The 23,576-nt window shown below is 43.9% G+C and overlaps 1 protein-coding gene across 1 annotated transcript in view; it reads right to left on the bottom strand.

Moving 5' to 3' along the window:
* FAM120B (family with sequence similarity 120 member B) overlaps nt 1-21,993 on the bottom strand; it is a gene marked incomplete at its 5' end in the record, with an annotated part of 83,507 nt that extends 61,514 nt beyond the window's left edge. Inside the window, 3 exons of the mRNA XM_079716508.1 lie at nt 5,614-5,715; nt 17,402-17,582; nt 20,509-21,993. Of these exons, the coding sequence (XP_079572634.1) occupies nt 5,614-5,715; nt 17,402-17,582; nt 20,509-21,993 (1,768 nt within the window). The remainder of the gene's footprint in view (nt 1-5,613; nt 5,716-17,401; nt 17,583-20,508) is intronic.
* Between the last annotated feature and the right edge of the window lie 1,583 nt (nt 21,994-23,576).

Here is a 23,576-nt window from a genome sequence, read left to right as displayed (position 1 = left end):
CCAAAGAACAATCCAGAGATCTAAGCAGGTGATCTGGTCTGTAGGTCACCAACTACAATACACTGCCTCTGGAACACATCAGCTTCAAAAACCAAATTATGTCACTTGGCAAAGGTTTTTGCGTGAATCTGTGGACAGACAGGAAAGTCTCAAGGCTTTTCGGAGCAACCGAGCCCTGGAAGGGCACGCAGAGGGACAAGGAAAGTGGTCATTTCTGTGAATGACAACTTGGAAGACTGTCCGAGATACCTGGGCGGACCCACCCCAGGGTGGAGGCTACTGGATGCTTCACTAGTAACAAAGCAATGGTCCCGTGTGTGCTTTTACAGCTATAAATGCACGAGTGAATGAATACACTCCTACACTCTAAACTGTAGCACTTCTGTGTGCTTTCTATACGGAAATAATGTAATCGCTGGGTTTTAGAGTTATCCTATGATTATTTTCCTTGCATATTCCTAGGGTAAGAAACCATAAAACTGTCTGGTGTGTGTGCACTCTGAGAAAGAGAGAGGTGACACTTCCAGAAATTAACCTGCATACACTGTGTGTCTCAAATTTACTTGTGAAGGTTTTAATTCATAAGTCTGATTTAAATGAATATTTATTTAGCATTCTGTTTGAAAGAGCATCCCTGGCCAAAAAAAGACAAAATAAAAAACGCTGACTACTCACATGCAAACTGAATCTTTATTCTGGTCGGATAAACTTCAGTAGCTTATTTACAATAAGTAAAAAAATTCATTCAGATATAAATGGACTAGAATGAGTTGACATCTCAATATATTAAATTCTAAACTTCCATGGATGAGCTAATTTCATGCTTGCAAAATAACAGTGTTATAGTGCTTCTACCTAATACATTCAAAATATAGTGAATTCGGTATAAAAAGGAGTCAGTGCAAAATTCAACCACTGGCTTGTGACTCATACGTGTATTTGTAACATTGAGTTGACAAAGCTTCCAATTATCTTTACAAATGGAAGAAAAACACGACTGAGGTTTTAAATCCATTTATTCTAATCCACAACATCAGGGAGGTGGCTTCAGAGGCTGGGGCCCTGACAGCACCTCCTCACGAGCAGCACATTCTCTCACCCATAGAGCAGGTTGATGACCTCCAGTTACCACCCACAGAAACCTCCAAGATGTGACAACACTTTTTTCACCTGTATTAACAAGTGTCAAGATGGAAACCTTCAACAGTACATATTAAGAGGAGCTGAAATAAGAAAACTTCACTACAGTTGTTTACCAAATAATGGAAGGAATCAAATATAGCCCCTTCTTGTCATAAAATATACCACTCCACCTCATTTCATTTTATAAAATAGTCTTCTAAGATGATCTACAAGATTCTAGCGAGTCAAACATCTTTATATAGCCAAGAAATACTAAGTTTACTCACTGATTCTTGAACAACACTTTAAAAAATCATTCTATTGGGTTAGCCAAAAAGTACCCTCTGTTTTTAAGTAAAAATAAAAGACACATTGTTCATTTTCACCAAGAACTTTACTGAACAATGTATTTACCCTTCAGTTCCACTACCTTCTGCCATCTTTCAGGCAATTTCATAATTCCATCTTCCCAAAACTTTTTATCTTTTTGAGCAAAGAACTGTTCCAGATGCCTTTTACAGTCTTCCAGGGAACGGAAATTTTTTCCATTAAGAGAATTTTGTAAAGACCAAAATAAATGGAAATCCAAAGGTGCTATGTCTGGTGAATAGAGCAGATGAATCAGAACTTCCCAGCCAAGCTGTAACAGTTTTTGCCTGGTCATCAAAGAAACATGTGGTCTTGCATCATCCTGATGAAAGATTATGCATTTTCTGTTGACTAATTCTGGATGCTTTTCATTGAGTGCTGCTTTCAGTTGGTTTAATTGGGAGCAGCACTTGTTGGAATTATTCGTTTGGTTTTCTGGAAGAAGCTCATAATAGAGGACTTCCTTCCAATCCCACCATATACACAACATCACCTTCTTTGGATGAAGACCGGCCTTTGGTATGGTTGGTGGTGGTTCATTTCGCTTGCCCCACGATCTCTTCCGTTCCACATTATTGTACAGTAACCACTTTTCATCACCTGTCACAATTTGTTCTAAAAACTGAACGTTTTCATTACAGTTCAGTAGAGAATTACATGTGGAAGTACGGTCAAGAAGGTTTTTTTTCGCTTAACTTATGTGGAACCCAAACATCCACATAACCAGCTGGTGCAAATGATTTTCAACTCTTGAGTTGGATATTTTGAGTATGTCAGCTATCTCCTGCATGGAATAACGTTGACTGTTCTCAATTAATGTCCCAATTTTATCGCTACCAACTTCAACTGGTTTACCCGACTGTGGAGCATCATCCAGTGAGAAATCTCCAGCATGAAACTTCGCAAACCACTTTTGACACATTCGATCAGTCACAGCACCTCTTCCATACACTGCACAAATCTTTTTTTTGCATTTCGGTTACATTTTTACCTTTCTTGAAATAATAAAGCAAAATATGCCAAAAATGTTGCTTTTTTTCTTCCATCTTCAATGTTAAAATGGCTACACAAAAATTCACCAATTTTGATAAGTCTTTTATTAAATGCATGCTGATATGACAGCTGTCACATACAATCTAACAAAATTATTTTGAATGAAGTTAAAGACAACTAAGTGCTACTAGAGCCACCTTATGGAAAAAATGAATGAACTTTTGGCCACCCCAACAGACAGACAAATTAACAATTAGATACGTGCAATCAGCTTTCCTAGGTTTGTAAAATAAGGATATGCTTATTATGACTAAAAAATGGCTCTGCGAAGAATAAAAAAAATCACCTACACTTTGTCTAAAGAAGAATCTCCAGTTCTAGAGCTAGAAAGCTATTTCAAATGCTTGCCTGTTATGCGGTCCAAGACTCACAACACAAAATGCAGAACATCCGTAAGTGAAGTGTGATGAATGAACAAACACACATGGACGCAAGGATCCTGTAAGGGTCGTCTGGGGAAAGGAAGTTAAATTTCAAGGTACACCCTTCTTGTGTTACCAGGAACATCATCTTTCATGACATATTGTAAGATAAGTGGAATGTAATATCTATACAATTATAAACGTAATATAGCTAGTACATCTGGATGTGTGTATATGTACACACACATAAAGATGGGGATGTGGATGGAATATATGCATGTAAATGAGCTCCCTGAATAAAATATACCAGTAATGAAATTAATTTTTCTGCTCCCTGGCTGGTCATTTATAATTCTTTCCCCTTTTTAATTCTTACCTAATTTTTAGGTAATCTTTGTAATTTTTCTGCTCCCCTTCTGTCTCCTTTCCACTTTGTTAAAAAACATCTGATTTATTTTTTATTTCCACCATTTAAGAAAGCAAGTGTTAAATCATGTGTGCTGTTAGAGGAAAAAGTCTTTTTTTCTACATTGACCGCTACATTGGGAGACTCAATGAAAATGTAACATTCATGATATCAACCTAACTGAACCATCTCAGGAGAAGAAGAAGGATCAGACATGGTCTCCTAAAGCAACAGCTCTAGCAGTGCCGCTGGCCTTGCCGGAAAGGATGGCTTTAATCAGGCAGCAAGGACACCTTGCACCTGTGCACAAGGGGACTGCCAAGGTGAGGATCAAGCAGGAGGAGTCCACTGCTTTTAATCCCACATTGCCAGGGTGATAGAAAACATCTGAGACAGGAATTGGATAGTCCATTTTCCAATTTAGTCTAAAACCACTTGGCATTTTTCCTCATGGATATAGAAAGTTATTTATATATAAAAATCTTGTCATCTTGTATCATTATTAACATAAGCATGAACAGAGTCATTCATCTAAACCACCTGCAACAAAAGTTCAAGATCCCATTTCCAGCTTCCTAGTGATGGCAGACTTGCCGCCCCCGGCTCCTTCTGGAAGCAGAGTCCCAACTGCAGTCTGGGTGTGCCACACGCACAAACCTGTGGTTCACAAGCCCCAGAAGCAGTCTCTCTGATAAATGAATGACTTCTGGAGCTTATTAAAACCTTATATGTAGTTGTCTCTAAAATTAACTCGTAATAATGAATAACCAAATATTCTCCATAATTCAAATGAGGAAAAGAACTATCATAATCACTTTCCACATTATTTTTGGAAAGATCCTATAAAATGAAAATTACATATATAGCAGAACATCTCTGGGAAACGATTTTGGCTATCCTTTTTTTTTTTTTTTTTTTTTTTGCGGTACACGGGCCTCTCACTGTTGCGGCCTCTCCCGTTGCGGAGCACAGGCTCTGGACGTGCAGGCTCAGCAGCCATGGCTCACGGGCCCAGCCGCTCCGTGGCATGTGGGATCTTCCCGGACCGGGGCACGAACCCGTGTCCCCTGCATCGGCAGGCGGACTCTCAACCACTGCGCCACCAGGGAAGCCCTTTGGCTATCCTTTAAAAATACTTCTTGCTGTAAAACCAAATGTCAATTCAGCTTAATTTGTTTTTGTGATAAGCACACCTTTTTAGGTTTGAGTATATCACTCACCAACTGAGAGAGTAAGGAAATATTCCTTCAACTTCTCTCCCTATACAATTCCACTTATAAGAAAAATGTTTTGCAGTGTTCAAATCCTTATTTGGTAAATTATAGGCTTGAGTGATAGGAAACAACAGTGACTTGAGAGAATTTAATACATACAAAAACGGAATATAAAAGTCTTAGAAAAGTATTTGTTTTCTGAAACAATAACGAGGGCCACTAAAAGAAACCCTAAACCCCCTCTTCTTCAGCTGTCTGTATGTAAAACGCTATCTCCTACAAACATTCTTGACGTTTTTCAGATACTAAGAACTCACAGGAAGGATTTACTTCAACTAATTTTTAGGAGAACTTTGTTTTTTCCTCTCCTCCCATTATGTGTTTTAAGATACCTCCCTTGGGGGGTTTCCCTGGTGGTGCAGTGGTTGAGAGTCCACCTGCCGATGCAGGGGACGCGGGTTCGTGCCCTGGTCTGGGAAGATCCCACATGCCGCGGAGCGGCTAGGCCCGTGAGCCATGGCCGCTGAGCCTGTGCGTCCGGAGCCTGTGCTCCGCAACGGGAGAGGCCACAACAGTGAGAGGCCCGCGTACTGCAAAAAAAAAAAAAAAAAAAGATACCTCCCTTGAAAAAACTTCTTTTCCAGTTAAAATAACTTTTCTTCGCCTCCCCTGCCCAGTTCCTCAAGCCCCCCTTCAGTGGTGGGAACAAGACGAGAACTGAATCAAACAGAGTAGCAAGAACCCAGCCTTGTTAGTTGGGCGGGTTTCACTGAGTGGCGGCCAGGCGTCAGGTCCTGGGGCCCAAACCATGACGACCTTTCTTCCCCCGCCCCCCCACATGGACCTTGAGCAGTGGGAGGGGAACGAGGCAGGATGATTCGGCAGACTGGCCCCGGGGAAATCGGTATAATGCCCTTTCCTCAGCTGTTTTAGAACTTTATTAGATACATTGCTCTGGGACCCACGGTAGAAATGAAAATTGGTACGTGTACAGTTCTGGAAAAGTATGTTTCCACAGAGATCAGTAATGGACTTGCATCACATGGTGAACAAATCAGTGATTTATTTCAATCAGGGCTGTCTGTACCTGGAATGCTCATCTGCAGAGGCCTGACGAGGTCCGGCTGCCTCAGTGGGTTCCCAGAGTACACAAACCACTCCTTGACAGTGGGGCAGGTGCTGGCACCACCTGAGTAAAGACAGCTGCATCAGTGGACATGCGTGAGTGCCAATTCATCACCAGGCTAACACTGCAACAGACCCACATCGGCCAGGACCAACTCCACGCTGGTGAGCACAGTGAGTTCTCACATCCAAGGTCACTGAGAGGCCTTGGGCTTCCAGCAGTGGGTCCCCTACCCTCTGATCTGACAGCCATCCGTTCATTCCAACAAGAATGATAACCTTGTGGGGGGGATGGCAGGATCACCTGGGTAAGTGATTACCAGGCAGAGAGGTAGCCACGGAGATGACTCCTGCAGCATTCTGCCTTCCTTCCTTCCCACCCTCTCACCATTCCGGAAAACATTTACAGAGAACTGGAGGAATAGGACAGTCCTTTCTGTTCTTAAATTCACTACTTTACGCAACTATCAAGACTACTGTTATGTCAGACAATTCAGAAAGCTGATAGAAATCATCTAGAATTAAAGGCCTTTCTGTCTGCTGCTGGATTATTAATTGCTACAGAAGTTCAGCTGGCTTCCAGCCTTCTACCGTCCTCAGCAAAGCGGAGGTGGCGGAAGCCTGTCCTACTCAGCGTTCTCACCCAGCCTCTCAAAGCCATCAGCGCCAGGCTCCCCTGCGGCCTCCAGACCCTGTCCGCCCCCAGGGCCCTCACCACACCAGCCCTGGCCTGGGGCCCACAAGGGGAACTCTTGGCCTCACCCCTTCACGCTGGCACTGCCCTGGCGAGAGCAGGCTCCTCTTCAGTCTCATCTCCTTTCAAGCCATTCTCCACGTCAATGGGGGCTTTTGGGGTTTTGCTTTTTTAAAAATGAAAAACTGACCAGGTTGGCCGCTCTTTCTAATTAAGATCCCCCAATAGCTGCCCAGGGACCAGAAGAAAGTGCGGACCTTGGAGCCCAGCAATTGCCCAGGGCCCCTGAGTTGCTCGGCGGGTGGTGACTGGTTCCTGGGCGGCTGACGCTGCTGGTCTGGGGACCCCGGGCTCCACTAAGCTGCAGCCCCCCAGGTCCCCATGCTCACCTTGTCTTTTCTTACCTCTGCATTTGGTCCACACTCTCTTCTCTACCCGCCCCCTGCCCCGCAGAGGCCCACTTCCCTTGACGGGCACTTGGTGAACTCCCCCTTTCCCTCACTCTCAGCTTAGGCGTCAGTCCCGCTAGTGCGGGGCCAGCGCCTCCCCCTGCACCCCCCAGCACCCCATGCCTCCCTCCCCTAGTTCTCTGGCCGGGGTCCCGCATATGCCTGCATATTTCCCACGGCTGCCCACCCTAACTGTGAGCTCCCCAGAGCAAGAACTGTGTCTTCTTCATATAAAACAAGGCCCAGAGCAAATATTCATTAACTGTTAAGTTTAATGAGCAAATTCATCTTAGTCTAAATTTCATACATACCAAAAAATTTTTAAAAAGAAAGAAAATCTGAGAAGTATTATTGATGTTGTTAAGAACAAAACAATCCACTTTCTATAGAATCCTCTTGGCCTAGGTTTCCATTACATTAAAAAACAGCCAACTGAGTGAATACTGTCCTACTCATGCCAAGAGACAAACCTTAGTAGGTTTAGTAACTCACACTCAACCGCTGCCATTAATGAACCTAGCCTGCCAATTGACTCCTTGGGAATCACTAAAACATTCACAAAACCACACTTCATACCGCGTGGAAGTGACCATCTTTCATCGAAAACTGTTCACAGCACAGAGGTTCAGAGTTGACATCTCAAAGTTTTAATTCTAAATAACACACAAAGAAAGTAAAGATAGGTTCATGATGGGCACTGGTATCCTTTATTTAAAAACACCTGACAGGGCTTCCCTGGTGGCGCAGTGGTTGAGAGTCCGCTTGCCAATGCAGGGGACACAGGTTCATGCCCCGGTCTGGGAAGATCCCACATGCCGCGGAGCGGCTGGGCCTGTGAGCCATGGCCGCTGAGCCTGCGCAGCCAGAGCCTGTGCTCTGCAACGGGAGAGGCCACAACAGTGAGAGGCCCACGTACAGCAAAAAAAAAAAAAAAAAAACACCTGACAGGGGCTTCCCTGGTGGCGCAGTGGTTAAGACTCCGCCTGCCAATGCTAGGGGACACGGGTTCGAGCCCTGGCCCAGGAAGATTCCACATGTCGCAGAGCAACTAAGCCCGTGCACCACAACTACTGAGCCTGCGCTCTAGAGCCCACGAGCCACAACTACTGAAGCCCGCGCACCTAGAGCCCGCGCTCCGCAACAAGAGAAGCCACCGCAATGAGAAGGCCGCGCACAGCAGTGAAGACCCAATGCAGCCAAAAAATAAATAAATGAATAAAAATTAAAGAAATAAAATAAAATAAAAACACCTGATAGACCTTCTGTTATTTCTTTTCTTGTTAAGATCCAGGGAAGTCATCTTTTGGACAAATATTCCAAGAGAAATGCCACACAGTATCAGTCGTTCATCTGCAATCCAGGAGGAAACAGCTGCCCATCGAGATGAGTCCAATAGGAGCTGTGAACCCACCTCTGCATCAGGCCCGGCAGAGAAAACAGGCCCAAGGCCAGCACCAACACCAAGATCTCTCTTCCCTCAAAATTTAGACCACCACTGATGCCCAATCCCCTCTTTCCTCATTATTTAGACCAGCACTGACACCAAATTCCCTCTCTTCTCCATAACTTAGACCACTGAGGGTTAAGTGAATATTAATTACAAAGTATTTCTTAATTAACAAAAGAAGGGAAGCTTTTTTTTTTTTTTTTTTTGCAGTACACGGGCCTCTCACTGTTGTGGCCTCTCCCGTTGCGGAGCACAGGCTCTGGACGCGCAGGCTCAGCGGCCATGGCTTACGGGCCCAGCCGCTCTGCGGCATGTGGGATCCTCCCGGACCGGGGCACGAACCCGCATCCCCTGCATCGGCAGGCGGACTCTCAACCACTGCACCACCAGGGAAGCCCGAAGCTTTTGCTTTTACAATAAAATGGTTAACTGACATCTGATGAGTTTAACTGACTAGGTCTCAGAACAACAAACTATGTTGCTTAGAATGCAGTACTTATAGCTATCTACTTACAGAGCCTTGAATAGGAAACTCTTAATTTTCAAATAAAATTAACTAGCCAGAGGATAAAAGTTCAATCAGAACTGCTGATCTGAATTTTCATTCCCTAAACAACATTTTATAAATTGTGGGGAAGGATACAGGAAAAGAGGGATAAAAACAAGCATCTTCTCCGAAGTGGAGGGCAGGTGTCTGCAGGTTCTTCTGCGTCCTGCCCTCACCTGGTGAGCTGCCCGGTGACAGAGACCCTCAATATGCCTTCGTTTCCTCCTTCTGCCAGAAGAGGGTAAAAAGGCAGTGCAGAGCAGCTAGAAAATGCTATCAACATGGCAGAGTAAGTCTGTAGTCTGGACAAGGTCTCTGTCCAGACCTGAACATTCATTTGGAAGCATTTTCACTGTTAATTCAGACTATGCCTACCACAGACACAGTTACAACTCCCCACTCCTTCTAAAAGCCACAGCCGGATGCAAAGTGTTACCTGAAATCTTCTTAAAATAAAAATAAATGCATTTTGCTTGCAAATCCTATAGTTTAGCACATTCTCTGGGGTTCCACATAATTTCAGAGGTTTTAATCTGGTATGCACTTTGAAACAACAGCAGAAATGTTTGCAATAATTTGGTTTGTCTGAATTAAAATAATCTTCTTAAATGCCTACATATCAAGAAAAAGAGAAGAGGAAACTGAGTTTGGTAATTCCTAAAAGAAAAGGTTGATTTTCTCATTTGAACTTTCAATTTGCTAGGCTCTGAGTTCAAAAGAGCAAAGTAAAAACTCAAGTAAAATTTCTTTGCTAGTTTTACTCTCTATTCATGCTATAACATTTTATGTGGAAAACAGAAAAGTAGCATAATCAAACTTGTTCTTCTGCTATTCCCAAAGGACAGACTCATTATACTGCTTTATAAAAGCTTCTAGTATAACTAAGACATTTTCCCCTGGGAGCAAAACTGTGGAACTGTCTACACGTCCAACCGCTCTCCCATAAACACTCTTGATTATGCCAACACACACTCTCAGCAGTGCCCACTCCTCTCACACAACCTGGAGGGTCTGTGAGCACTGGGAGGGGAAAAGAGAATGAGCAGAAGCAATGTCAACTTTAACCGCTCAAATACTGGGATTTTCAAGTTTGATAACAATCCTCCAGGCTTTAAAAAGTATATATATGTCCTTATGATCCTGTAATATTTTTTGTATTGCTGGTTTAATCTATAATTATGTGTGGCTTTAGTCCTTAAAAAAATAGAAGAACTCCCCATTCTTTTTTGTATACATCTGAAAAACAAAGTCACCTTTTAGGTCGTCCTCTAGGACCTGGATGAGCTGATGGCCTAGAGGTGCTTTGTAAAGGTGCCACACGGATGACATGACTCCCCAACCACCCATCACAAGACCATCATTCTCCTGCAACTCCCACGGATTCCTAGAATGTCTGCTAAGTGAAAACGAGGAGAGAATGACAAGGAAAAAGGACAGTTAACCTTAACTGTTAAAGACTGCCACAGGCATGGGCTCTTCTCCAGAGCTGCAAACCAGTGAGACACGAGGAGGAGAGCGGAACAGGATGTGCCTTCCTGCATCTTTCTGAGTTCCTTCTATTTCCTAAAATATATCAAGTTTTGTGGTGATCTAACCTAATCTTATCATTAGGGAGACTAAAAAACGGAGACAGAATTAAAATCAGTGGTAAGAATGGGTATGAAGCCAAGGATGGGCTGAGGTCTGAGTTGATTTCAGGGTTTCTCCCTACTTTTGGCCATGATGCCACTGAGCTGCCTAAATACCATATATTCAACTATATAAAATACATGTAAGAGTGACAGCGACCAACCACTCCCTAAAGAGGCACCCTCCAACATTCCAGATGAACTGGAGTATCCAACAGATCCATTATCCAAATCTTGCCCATAATTATGATCTCTGAAGTATGCAGCCATCAGTTCGGTGCTGTGCTTTGGCTCAGACCTCCAGGGTCCACAGCTGTGCACCTGCAGGAGCCCTAGTGCTGAAAGTCGATGACCGTGGAGTTAAAGGCAACTTTGATTCTAAACCTCACTCCAAATGAGTGGGCTCCTGCCTGCCAGTCAGACGGGGCTTAGAGACAGCTGCTTACCTAGTGGGATTTGAGAGATCATCGCTCTCCCTCCCATGTCTGAAATTCAACCATTAGGGTAATCCTTTTCTGAGGAATGCCTTGCTAAATGCAAGTACTCCTGAAAAGGTAACATTTTAAACACACACTCAACACACAAAATATCGGTCACCTACTTCACCTGAGAAACCTGCCAGGTATGGCAAATGCCCCCTGAACAGTTCCTGCTCTCTCAGCCTAGTGGGGAGGAGGACCACTGGACAACACCCACGTGAACAGGGTGCAAGTCCAAACTGTAATAAGCTTAAGAATGAAAAGCACAAAGCATCTTCAGAGAGGAAATCTATTTTGATGATGGCATAAGGGAGAAATCTGGGGGAGTTGGTTTTCAAGGGCATGAGGGATAAAGAGAACTGATCAGAAGGATGGGTCATCTGTAAACATGTGGATGGACCTAGAGTCTGTCATACAGAGTGAGCTTAAGTCAGAAAGAGAAAAATATCGTAGATTAACGCATATATGTGGAATCTAGAAAAATGGTACAGATGAACCTATTTCCAGGGCAGGAATAGAGACGGAGACGTAGAGAATGGACATGTGGACACAGGGGTGGAAGGGAGAGGGTGGGACACATTGGGAGCTTAGGATTGACATATATACACTACCATGTGTAAAAGAGATGGCTAGTGGGAACCTGCTGTATAGCACAGGGAGCTCAGCTCGGTGTTCTGTGATGGCCTAGATGGGTGGGATGGGGCGTGGGAGGGAGGTCCAAGAGGGAGGGGATATATGTATATGTATAGCTCATTCACTTCGTTGTACAGCAGAAACCAACACAACATTGTAAAGCAATTACACTCCTATTAGAAAAAAAAAAAAAAAAAAAAAGGATGGTCTGAGTCAGAAAAATATATTTTGTATTTTTCAACATGGATTTGGTTTTTAAAGCAATGCAAGTGAATGAAATCACCTGTGGATAAAGGGGGCAAACCCAGCTTTGATGGCCTCCCACCAACAGAGCCACTGAGAACAGGAGCCAGGCCAGCAACCTGAGGCTTCCAGCAGGAATTCGACGGTCCAGGAGGAGCTTCAGGAGGGAGAAGAGAAAGGTCCCTGATGGAGAGAGGAAGGAGAGAGGGACACTTCTCCAAAAAAGCTGAGGTTGAAGTGGTGAAATGTTCTCCAAATGCAGGAAAAACAAACCAGGAAGTAGAAGCTGAAGAAACAGAACATCAGACCAGGAAGTGCAACATCTCTTGGCAGTTCCAATAGAGGAAAACAGACATATGGATGGGAGAAAAATGTATAAACATGCAGGATAAAACTCTCCAAGGGGAAAACAGTCACCAAAAAGGAACAAGAACCACACTAGCACTCAACTCCGTCAGCACCCAGAACACTAGAGGAGGGTGGGGTTGGCTGAGACAGGGCAGTCGTGCTGACGACTCTTCCCTCTCCAACAACTCTAGAAGCCACCGCATTCTCGAGTGGACACTTTTTACCCTGAGGCACCGTGCAGACAGCAGCCTAGGGCGGGAGAGCCCGGCAGAACAAGCCACTCTCTGAGAGGACGAGGCTGTCGTGACAGCAGGGGCTGCAGGCAGAACCAGGAGCTGGTGCCGTGCAGAGAGGGCTCCAGAAGTCCGCAGAGGAGCACGCTCGAGGTCCTGGTGGGTCCAGGGCAAAGCTCAGTGAGGCCAGACAAGACAACCATGGGGAGCCCTGCTGACAGACCCGGGAGCTGCACAGGGCTCCGTAACATGGGGCCCCCTGGGGCCAGTGTGCAGAGATGTTGTCAAACACCGGCACTAGGGTGACAGCCCAGGAAGGCCCAGCCTCAGGAGCAGGGACACTCTACCTCCTGAAATTCCCTATAAGGCAAGCCCTGAAAGGATTAGGTAAATGAACTGCCCGACAGGACAGAAATCAAGACCCTTCACAGATCCAAAATCTTCTAGAATACAATAAAAAATACTGGACATCAGAATAAGCAGAAATATGTGGACCCATTATAAGGAGGAAAAGTCAATAAACAGACACAGGCCCAGCAATGACAGGGATGATGGAATTAGTAGGCAAGGACTTGAAAACAGCTACTGTGAACAAGTTTAAGGATTTAAAGGAAAACATGAAGACAGGGAAGAAAGAAATGGAAGATTGTTTTAAAAAGCTGAAAAACACAATATCTGAAATGACAATTTCACCGGATGGGTTGCAGCAGATTAGACACTGCAGAGGAAAGACGCTGTAAATGTGAAAACAAGAGTGACCCAAATTGAAGCACAGAGAGCAGAGGCATAAAAACGAGCCTTGGTGCCTGAGGGACGCTGTGAGGTGTGAACCAGGCACATAACTGAAGGCCCAGGGTGACAGGTGAGAGAGAGAGAGAAAAAGTTGAGTACCGTTTCATGAAATGTTGTTTTCTACGTCAATAGGGAATAGAAATGGACCCAAAGAGCTCAAGAGTTGCAAGCAGAATAAACAGAGAGGAAACGACTCCAAAGCTCAGCTTAAACAGTGGCTGAAAACCAGCAATCAAGAAGAAACCCAAAGGACAGCCAGAGAAACACACACTTGCAACCTGTGGACACAACAGTCAGAAGGACCATCGTCAACTCATGAGAAACACAAGCCAGAGACAACAGAATGACACCCTGAAAGTGCCCAACAAAAATATCTAAAATTCTACATCCAGCAGAATTATATTTCTGAAATAAAGAGCAGCAGAAATGGTGCACACAGAAGACCTCATCTCACCTATTAACTCCTTTAAAAGACAACTGACTGGGACTTCCCTGGCGGCACAGTGGATAAGAATCTGCCTGCCAATGCAGGGGACACAGGTTCAATCCCTGGTCTGGGAAGATCCCACATGCCGAGGAGCAACTAAGCCCATGTGCCACAACTACTGAGCCTGCGCTCTAGAGCCTGCGAGCCACAACTACTGAGCTTGTGAGCCACAACTACTGAGCCCATGTGCCACAACTACTGAAGCCCGCACGGCCTAGAGCCCGTGCTCCACAGCAAAAGAAGCCACCTCGATGCAATAAGAAGCCCGCACACTGCAACGAAGAGTAGCCCCAGCTCGCCACAACTACAGAAAGCCTGCACGCAGCAACAAAGACCGAACGCAGCCAAAAAAATAAATAATTCTTAAAAAAAAAAAAAAAAAAAAGACAACTGACTGTTCAAAGGAAGGGTTGGAAAACTTGGCTCATAGGCCAAATCTGGCTTGCTTGCTTGCTTTTATACAGTCTGAAAGCTAATAATGCTTTTCATATTGTTTTAAATGACTGGAAAATTATCAAAAGAAGAATTTTCTGTGACACAGACCGATGACATAAAATTCAAATTTTGTGACATGGGAAAACTAGATAAAGTTTCACTGGCACAGCCACGCCCTTCTGGACGTAGGTCCATGGCACTTGGCTCAGCAGGGCTCAGCAGTTGTTACAGACTATGGGGCCCTCAAAGCCTAAAATATTTATTATCATCTGGTCCTTCACGAAAAAGTTTGCCAACCCATGGTTTAAAGTAAAAATAAGAATCGTGTGTTATGGGGTTTAAAACATATGCATAATCTCAAAACGTTACCTACTATGTTTCCACTTATGTGACGTTCTCAAAATGACCAAAATGTTGAGTTGGAGGACAGACTAGTGGTCACCAGGGGACAGGGACAGAGGGCAGGGTACAAAGGGGCAGCATGAGAGAGTTCCCCTGTGGTGACGGACCCTTCCTGTACCTTGACATGGGATAAAACTGCATAGAACTAGACACATACCAAATGAATGGGTGGACAAAATGCTGAAAAGTGAATAATGTCTATAATCTAGTTAACAGTACTGTACCAATTTCAAATTCCTGGCTTTGATATTGTACTTCATTATATAAGATGTCATCTTTGGGGAAGCTGGGTGAAGGGTACATGAAACCCTATGAGCTATTTTTTGCAACTCCCTTGAGTATATAATCATTTTAAAAGTTTTAAAAATATACAGAATAGCAGGGAGAATGCAAGTACACTGTTGTAAGGTTGTTACAATACACATTACGTGGTATGATACTGAAGTCAAATTGTGACACGTTAAAGACATATATTATAAACCTTAGAAAAACTGCTAAAAAAACAAGCAAACAAAAACAGGTAAATCTAATAATCCAAGTCCAATAATAAGCCAATATAAAACAAAATACTAAAAATTATTCAATTAATCCAAAAAAAGTCAGAAAAGGAGAAAATAAGGGGAAAAAGAACAGAGCAAAGAGCAAAATGAAGACTTAAACCCATGAAGACATTACATGTACTGTCAATAAGTACATTAAGTGTAAATGGCCTAAACAGTCCAATTAAAAGACAGAGACTGAAAGACTGTATATGCTGCTTAAAAGAGACATACTTTAAATATAAAGAAATAGTTTAAAAGTAAAAGGACAGAAAGAAGATACACCATAATCATAAGAAAAGTGGGGTGTGTATACTAGTATCAGACAAAGCCAGCTTCAACATAGGGAATATGATCAGATTTTCTAAAAAAGGGAAATCTCATAATGTTAAAGGAGCCAATTCATTAAGAAACATACAATCCTCTGTGTACATTCACTAATAACAGAACCTCAAAAACATCTGAAGTAAAAACTAACAGAACTGAAGGGAATAAATAAAAACATCCACAATAGTATCTGGAGATTTCATCACTCTTTTCTTAAAAACTATGAACAAGCTAACAGAAAGTCGGTGGAAGACTCTCATAGCCCTCTTCGCAATACTGGCATTTATAGAACACCACGCTCAACTGTAGAAAAGACATCTCTTTTAGGTGCATGTGCAATAGTAAGCCAAGCCAAGCAAACAGCATAGAATACGCTTTACTATATTCATCATAAATAAACCTGCAACAGCAGCTTTTTATGTTTACATCCTAACAATGTAGACTTCATGTAGAAAGCCAAAAAGTTGAGAAAGAAAAAAGTGAGGGTCAGTTGTGAAGATAAGTTCAATCTGAGTAATTTTCCTGTTATTGTGGTCATCTAATAAAGTTATCTCTGTGGCTGTCAATAGACTGCATTAACAAAGTAGGAAATTTAAGTTATGAAGTTTATATATTTTAACCTCATTTAACAAAATACTCTAAAAATAATTCTAGGCAAGTATTATTCTATAACGTGAAATTTTTTCATGATGAAGATATCTTTTCTTTAATCATTGGAGTCAATGTGCCATCATTCATGTTAAGAAAGAGTATGGGCAGAGAACCACATAGGAAAAATAGAGAAATTATTTCAATAATATTTGGTTTCAAAGTTTACATAGGTTCTTCTGTTTCTGTCTTCAAATCAGCTTAAACATCTTTCTCATGTCCTCCTTAGGCCACATCAGTGTCTGAACTCTCACAGCACCTATGGGAGAAGGCAGCACATGCTGGGTGGTGCTGGGAATCTAATAAAATCTGGGTGCAAAGAACCTGCCACTCCTTCTGCCCAAAAAAAGAATAATCAAAACACTTCAATCTGATGATTCTATCACCACCTTTAGATTATGTAAATGTTTCCTTTCTGGAATAATATTAATAGTAATGTTGGTAGGTTTGGAGATAATGGAGTTTAGGCAAATGGGCCACAGACATCCTTTCACCAGGACTTTTCTGCTTCAATCCTTGCCCTGATAGTAGTGTGCTAGACTCCGTTTCTCATCCCAGCACCATCCGATCAGACCATGATGTTCCAGCAGCCTGCCTCAGGTCAGCAAGGCCTTGCAGAGAGGTAACTGCATGCATTAAGCACCACTAGTCTGTGCTACAGAGTGCTCTCCGACACTCCCAATTCCCCCAGACTGTTCCTAACAGAGGGTTACAGGGTCTGATTAATTTTATTCCTGGTGTTAAAGGTCCTCCCAATTTTACTGGCCTAGCCATGGACAGTCCTCTCCTTATACTCTTGTTTCTACTGTGAAATTGAAATACAGATGGAAAAACATAAACTTAATTACAAAAACTCCAAAGGAAAATTTTGTTTATATTTTAAAATATGATGTACTAGATTATATACAATCATTTTACGAGACTCACATTTTGAGGGAGAGTAACTAGACGCTGTCTTCTAATAATAAACACACCCTACACTCCTACAGGAGGAAAGAGTTTTCACATTTTTTAAAAAGTACGAATCCTTTTAAGGCATAAAAATACAACATTTTAGGGACTTCCCTGGTGGTCCAGTGGCTAAGACTCTGTACTTCCAATGCAGGGGGCGTGGGTTCGATCACTGGTTGGAGAAATAAGATCCCGTATGCTGTGCGGCCAAAAAAAAAAAAAAAAAACCTCGACATTTTAGAGAAACAACGCACTTCTTTTTTAATGAATACTGGTCAACTGCTTGCTAATTAGATATAGACATCCCAAGGCATTTACCCGTTAATCTGCACAGATGTGAGTGGCATTCTCCATTACAGATTTCACAGAGAAACAAACCCCAAGTCCTGAAAGAATGCACTCTACTTTGTCTGGCCAGTTCTCAGAATTCAGCTCCACGAGCACAGTCACTGCGAAACCACGACTCACCTTCGCCACCCCCCAGCAAGAGGGAGTATACCCGCTGCCGCACTGGGCGGTAGACGAAGGCCTGGCTGGGCAGAGCTTGGTCCATCGCATCCTCCAGGCTGTTGCTGCATTCGACCTCCCCGCTGCTCATGACGTTGTACACCAGGTAGCTCTCTGCCTGGACGTGATGTGCTCTGGCGACCTGCCGGAAATTTAAATGCAACTGGTTTCTCGCTGAAAACAAAACAGTGACCTTTAATAGGAAATCCGACGCCTCTGAGGGCCCAGAAACTGTGAGTAACTGTCACTCGAACTCATGATGTCAAGCTGGCCTCTGTGCTTCCTTTCCTTTGGGCTTCCAGCTCAAACTTTGTTACTCCTCTTTTACTCAATTTCCAACCACCTACCAGACTTGTCATACTTCCTTCTGCCGTCATTCATCATCCTGTCCACCTGACGGAGAGATGCTACTCAGGGCTCCAGCCGCCCCCACCAGTCTCTCCTCTCTCCAACCCACCCTTCACCCCAGCGATACTCTGCCTTCCTGGAAACAGAGGCCCAATCAATACCTCCTCAAAGCATCTGGCCGGCTACCACAGGTTCTTCAGCCTGAGAGTCAAGGGAGGCCCCGCGGAGGCCTCCCTCTCCTTTCCCGCGTACACCATTGCCCCTCGTGGACTCTCTGGGGCCCAACCTCCACGGTTCTGCAAGAACCCTCCCTGTGCTCCGGGAAACTGACCTCTTTCGGCCCTTCCCAACCAGCCACTTCCCCGTCTCCGCCCCTTGGAGGGTCCCCTAAAGCATCATCTCTCCATAACCCTGTCATCCTCTTTGAGCAGGAGCTCACCTACCCCTGGCCTGATGGGCTCAAACTCACATTTACCCTACACTGGTTACCTGGCCTTACCTCTCCTATTAAACCATAAACTCCTTGGGATTAGAAACTGCACCACATTCATTCAACTGTTCAGGAATTTTTTATTGAGCAGAAACTATGCACTGGGCACTCATTTCTTTCTACTTCGAATGCAGCACAGTGGCAGCACATGGTAAGTGATGAGATGGATGATTTAAATGGATACCACTTTCTCATTCAATGAGTAGTTAAGAACAGATGGCCTATAATATCCTCCATACAGGTTTCATGCTCCTGCAAAAACATTCTTGTTACTGCAGGAATAAATTCATCCAGATTACTCTTCAAAATTTAAATCCAGCCTACCACTAATAGCCCTTAAAATGTGCTGCCAATAACCTGGAATATCAAAACCTCTGTGTGTCGGTGTCCCGTTGTTATTCACACACAGGAAGCAGCTCAGTCACGCCCATTCATTATTGTAGACTTGAGTCCTAATCCCTTTAACGCCTCACTTCCTTCAGATGTAAAATAGGTTTAACAAAGGTGCTGACCTCACAGAACTATTGTGAGGATTAAATGTGTTAATATAGGAGGCTGGCACACAGTGCATGGCCAATAGTATCGTGATAACTACTGCTCTCGGGCTGGATGTACTCGAGTGTCTGAGTGTCTATCTCGTGGCTAAAATTTCTTTAAATCAGGATGGCAGACAAGCTAGCAACTTTAAGGTCAGCCAGGATTCCAAAAGAATTATTACTTGATGCTCTAACCAATCAAAGATCATTAGAAGTAACCTATTTCTCTATAACACCCCTTTTGATACAGAATCTATCAGAAACAATATGGTTAGATATTTCATGATCCTTTTAAGGTAGAATACCTTCTAATTTATTCTCCTATTCTCTCTTCCATTTCTTACTCTTCTTTTATTCCATAAGAGTTAGTATTTTGACAAACTTATGTATATAGCTATAATAAATTATATTCACTCTACCAAGAAATCTTCAATTTTGGCAACTCTATAGAATTTGAGATGTAACATTCTTTTCTGGGTATACACAGGGTTTTCAGAGAAGTTCTCTACAAGCATAATATTAATTCATTAATTAGCTCATCACCTCAGCATCTTTTTATCTCTGCCCTTAACTGTAGATATTATATAGCATTCCACACTTAGAAAAACTTAACATATGCACCTAACCTGAAAATTCTAAAGCAAGAATTCAGTTTATCCAACAGTGTGTAACTCTGGAGGAAACAGCAATGGTTGTGGGTGTGTACTCAGGATATTGCTGCATTCAGCAACTTTGCACCTAAGGATTTCTAGGGTGACTATGTATGGTCAAAATGCACACATTTGAATTTTGGTTACCTATTGACAGGGATGGAAGACTCCACTGCAAAAAAAATTTTAAGGAAAAATTAAGGGAAACTTAAGAAATTTCAAAATTGTTTTCAGGGCTTCCCTGGTGGCGCAGTGGTTGAGAGTCCGTCTGCTGATGCAGGGGACACGGGTTCGTACCCGGGTCTGGGAAGATCTCACATGCCGCGGAGCGGCTGGGCCTGTGAGCCATGGCTGCTGAGCCTGCGCGTCTGGAGCCTGTGCTCTGCAACAGGAGAGGCCACAGCAGTCAGAGGCTCGCGTACCGAAAAAAAAAAAAAAAAAAAAAAATTGTTTTCAAAGGTATCACTAAGCTCAGTAAATGCGAGTGTCACTGGAACAGCACACTATCTGCCCTTACCCTCCCCCTGCCACCGGCAGACAGGCCCACCAGATTCTCCCGGCCTCCTCCCATCCCAGGCTCTTTCTGCCAAACTTCCTGAAAGAGCAACCCCATCCCCAGCTCCTGCCTTTTTTGCCTCCAAATGGCTCCCCAAATCCCTGTAATCTGAAATCCCCCAGGCCCCTGGGTGACCACAGCTCTCTGAGGCCACCCAACCCTCCTATGTGCCAATAGCCATTCTCTGCCGTGTACCCAATGTTTCAAAAAACAAAGATCTGATTTGACCACACCTCTGCTTGATAGCCAATGCCTCCTTAAAGAGTGTAAGAACTAAGTCCTGAACTGTTTCAGCGCACACGTGCTACCCTTGGCAGTCAGACCCAACCTGTCTGCACTCCCCTTGCAGGAGACTGGGTGAGATGGCCAGGACGCCCATGAGCACAGCGGAAGCACTGCAGGCAGTCAATATATATTCACTGTCAAGTCTATCAATGGGTACACTTTCAATCATGACATATTACATTTGGGTGGGCACATCTACATACCTTTAAGATTTCAGGATCCGAAACCATAGTTATTTGTTGCTTGACTTCAGGCCCCATATTTAAAGGATCTTCTTGTTTAATTTCAGGGTTTGTACACAGGGGTGCTTCTAGGTTAAATTCAGGGTCCGTACCTACAGGTAATTTCTGCTTGGATTCAGGGTGTGTGCATAAGAGAACTTCTTGCCTGGATTCAGGGTGTGTACATAAGGGAACTTCTTGCTTGGGTTCAGGGTCTGTGTACATGGGAACTTCTTGCTTGGATTCAGGATCTGTACACATGGGAACTTCTTGCTTGGATTCAGGGTGTGTACACATGGGAACTTCTTGTTTGGATTCAGGGTCTGTGTACATGGGAACCTCTTGTTTGGATTCAGGGTGTATACACAAAGGAACTTCTTGCTTGGATTCAGGGTCTGTACCCATGGGAACTTCTTGCTTGGATTCAGGGTGTGTACACATGGGAACTTCTTGCTTGGATTTAGGGTCTGGACTCATGGATAGTACCTGCTTGTCCAAAGTTACTACACCTTTAGGTTTTTGGAAAAACCATGGAGATTTCTGTCCTGGCAAAAGATATGATGCCACTCCTTTATAAAAAAGAGCTTTGTTTGGCCCCAAAGGTAACATCTCTTCCAGCTTCTTCTCACCTCGATGCAACCGAAGAACTTTAGATATGTGGTCTGCTACAGCTAAGATAATGTTACCTTTTTTGTCAAAGTTCTCTTTCACAGAGGTATAAGAAGACAAGCACTTGTAACGAAAGCTTTCAAACATGCCTTCTGGGATGATGTCGTTGCCAAGCAGGCAGGCCAGAAGAGGAAGGTCAGACAGGCTGAGACCCAGGCTCTGACAGAGTTTCTCTCGGCACAGCATGATGGTGTCCAGACTGTCCAGGGAGAGCTCACTGATGGAAAAATAGGGACAGGTGTCATAAATTAAATAGTCAGTGTCTTCTCCAAGAATCCCAAGACAGTTGTTCTGGAGGCCACAGGAAGCCACCTCATAGTCGGCCTCCTGTAATGAACACAGAGTTTCCTGACCCAGGGCCTTCAAAGCAAACTGAGTAAATATGGCCAGCCCTGAGGGGATGAAGAACATGTTTCTGCCAGGCTGCTCCCTGTGGGACTTGATATAATGGAAGATCTTGGCTATCTCCCTGTTGTTCTTGAGTCTTCGTTTCACCCACTCGTCTCTCTTGCACTGCTCCACCATGCCATCAAAGAAGAATATCAACTTGATGCCAACAGCTGTAAAAGTTTTCACAAATTCTCGCAAAGAAGCAAAGTATTCCCGCCACTGGCCACCGCAGATCCAAGATTCCGGCGTGTACCAGTATCTGAGGCAACACATGGCGTCGACCACGATGGTAGGAGTCCCTCCAGGATGCCTGCTTCGGTGGTGCTCTGCCAGCTCTTTGAAATTTACCACCACACATATATGGGGGCAGCTACTTCTCACAAATCCCTGTAAGCCTCTCACACCCATAACGGACCTCCTGGAAAGGAAAAGAAATGAGTACTTACGGCGTTATCACCAGACATATGGCGCCTTTCAGAGCAAACACAGACAATATTTAACATTCACTCTCTGTCTCCAGCATGACACAGAGCACGTCATGCTGGTCAGGAGCCTGAAGAGGCTTCCCCGGACACACCCGTGGGGCTGCGCCTGCGAGTGAGGTGCTGAGTCGGACTTCCACCAGGACAGCACAGGGCAGCACTCTTTTAAGATTGTCACTAAGACTATTATTATTCAAGAGATTTCTCAACAAAGTTCGAAAACAGGTTTAACGATTTCAAAGAAGTAATACTGCCCATCTAGGAGCTCAAATAGAAGTTAATTTTGAAAACCTAAAATGTAAAATTGATACGTGCAACACTGATGTTTCTCAAAATAATTTTGCTGAGTGAAAGCTGGACCAAGGAGTGCACACTGCGTGATCCCACTTATGTAAAAGCCTAGCCCATTGAGAGCTGAGCTGCGCGCAGTGGCGAGAGCCCTGTGGTCGTCTGCAGTGGGGCAGGAGGAGACAGGGACTGACAGAGCGGAGACAGGGTGATGGACACGTTCACCACCTTGGCTGTGGGGATGGTGCCACGGGTGAACGCACGCTCAGCCTCCCGAATCATACACTGTACACACGTGCAGTTTCCTGTGCATCAACTGCATCTCAATAAAGGTGTTAAAAAGAAAACTACATGAAGATTCACTAGGCCAAATGCAGCAACATTTGAGGTGGTGACTGACTGACTTTGGACGGAAAACTGCCCATTCTAAAATGTAAAAACACACAAAACAGTTCAAAGGATCAGAATTCACAATCTGGAAAAAAATCTAAGCAGAGTCCTTTATGTAATAAGTATGATGTCCTTACGCATAATAAAAGATGTAATATAGCCAGTAACATCCATCAGTGGTCAGACATCTTTTATCTTAACGGCCTATTCTTTTCATCAGGGCTCCCCGCCCTCTGATAAAACAAAACAAAAAAATCATTACTATGCAAACAGCAGCACAAGAGCAAATGGTGCCTCTCCCAGGCTGGGGACTGAGGGCAGGAGCCCCAAGCAGCCCAAGCACAGCAGTAACAGCTCCTGTCTGTGCCCACTTCCTGCCAGACAGCGCTGGGCACTCAAAGCACACATCTCCACTCTTCAAAACAACCCTGGCGGGTAAAAAACTGTAAGCCCTATTTCAGTAAATAAATTACTAGGCTGGGAAAAGGCCCCCTCGTGGATTATCTTTTAAGAATGTGCTGCCTGTTAATGGACCCTTGTCCCTAAGAGAATTTGAAGTTATCCGTTTAACAGCCATTAATAATAAAGAATATCTAAAACCTGAGTGGACACGAATAGCACACATTTAAGTTGAAATTGAGTGAGGCCTTGCTCATTAAGTTTTTACACATAATGGATCCATATACCCCAAACCACTGTAGACCTATTACTAGCAGTGGGTTCACCTTGGGGAAGTGTGTTTCTGAAGCAGGAGATGGACTTCATAACATGAAAATCTCAGCCATAAGGCAGTTCTCCAGTCAGGCCCTCTGGGCCTGGTGTGGAAAGGGG

Source organism: Hyperoodon ampullatus, assembly GCF_949752795.1.
Source record: "Hyperoodon ampullatus genome assembly, chromosome: 12".
Classification (NCBI taxonomy): Eukaryota; Metazoa; Chordata; class Mammalia; order Artiodactyla; family Ziphiidae; genus Hyperoodon; species Hyperoodon ampullatus.
Note: the sequence above shows the minus strand (reverse complement) of the source record. Positions and strands in the feature narration are given on the sequence as shown.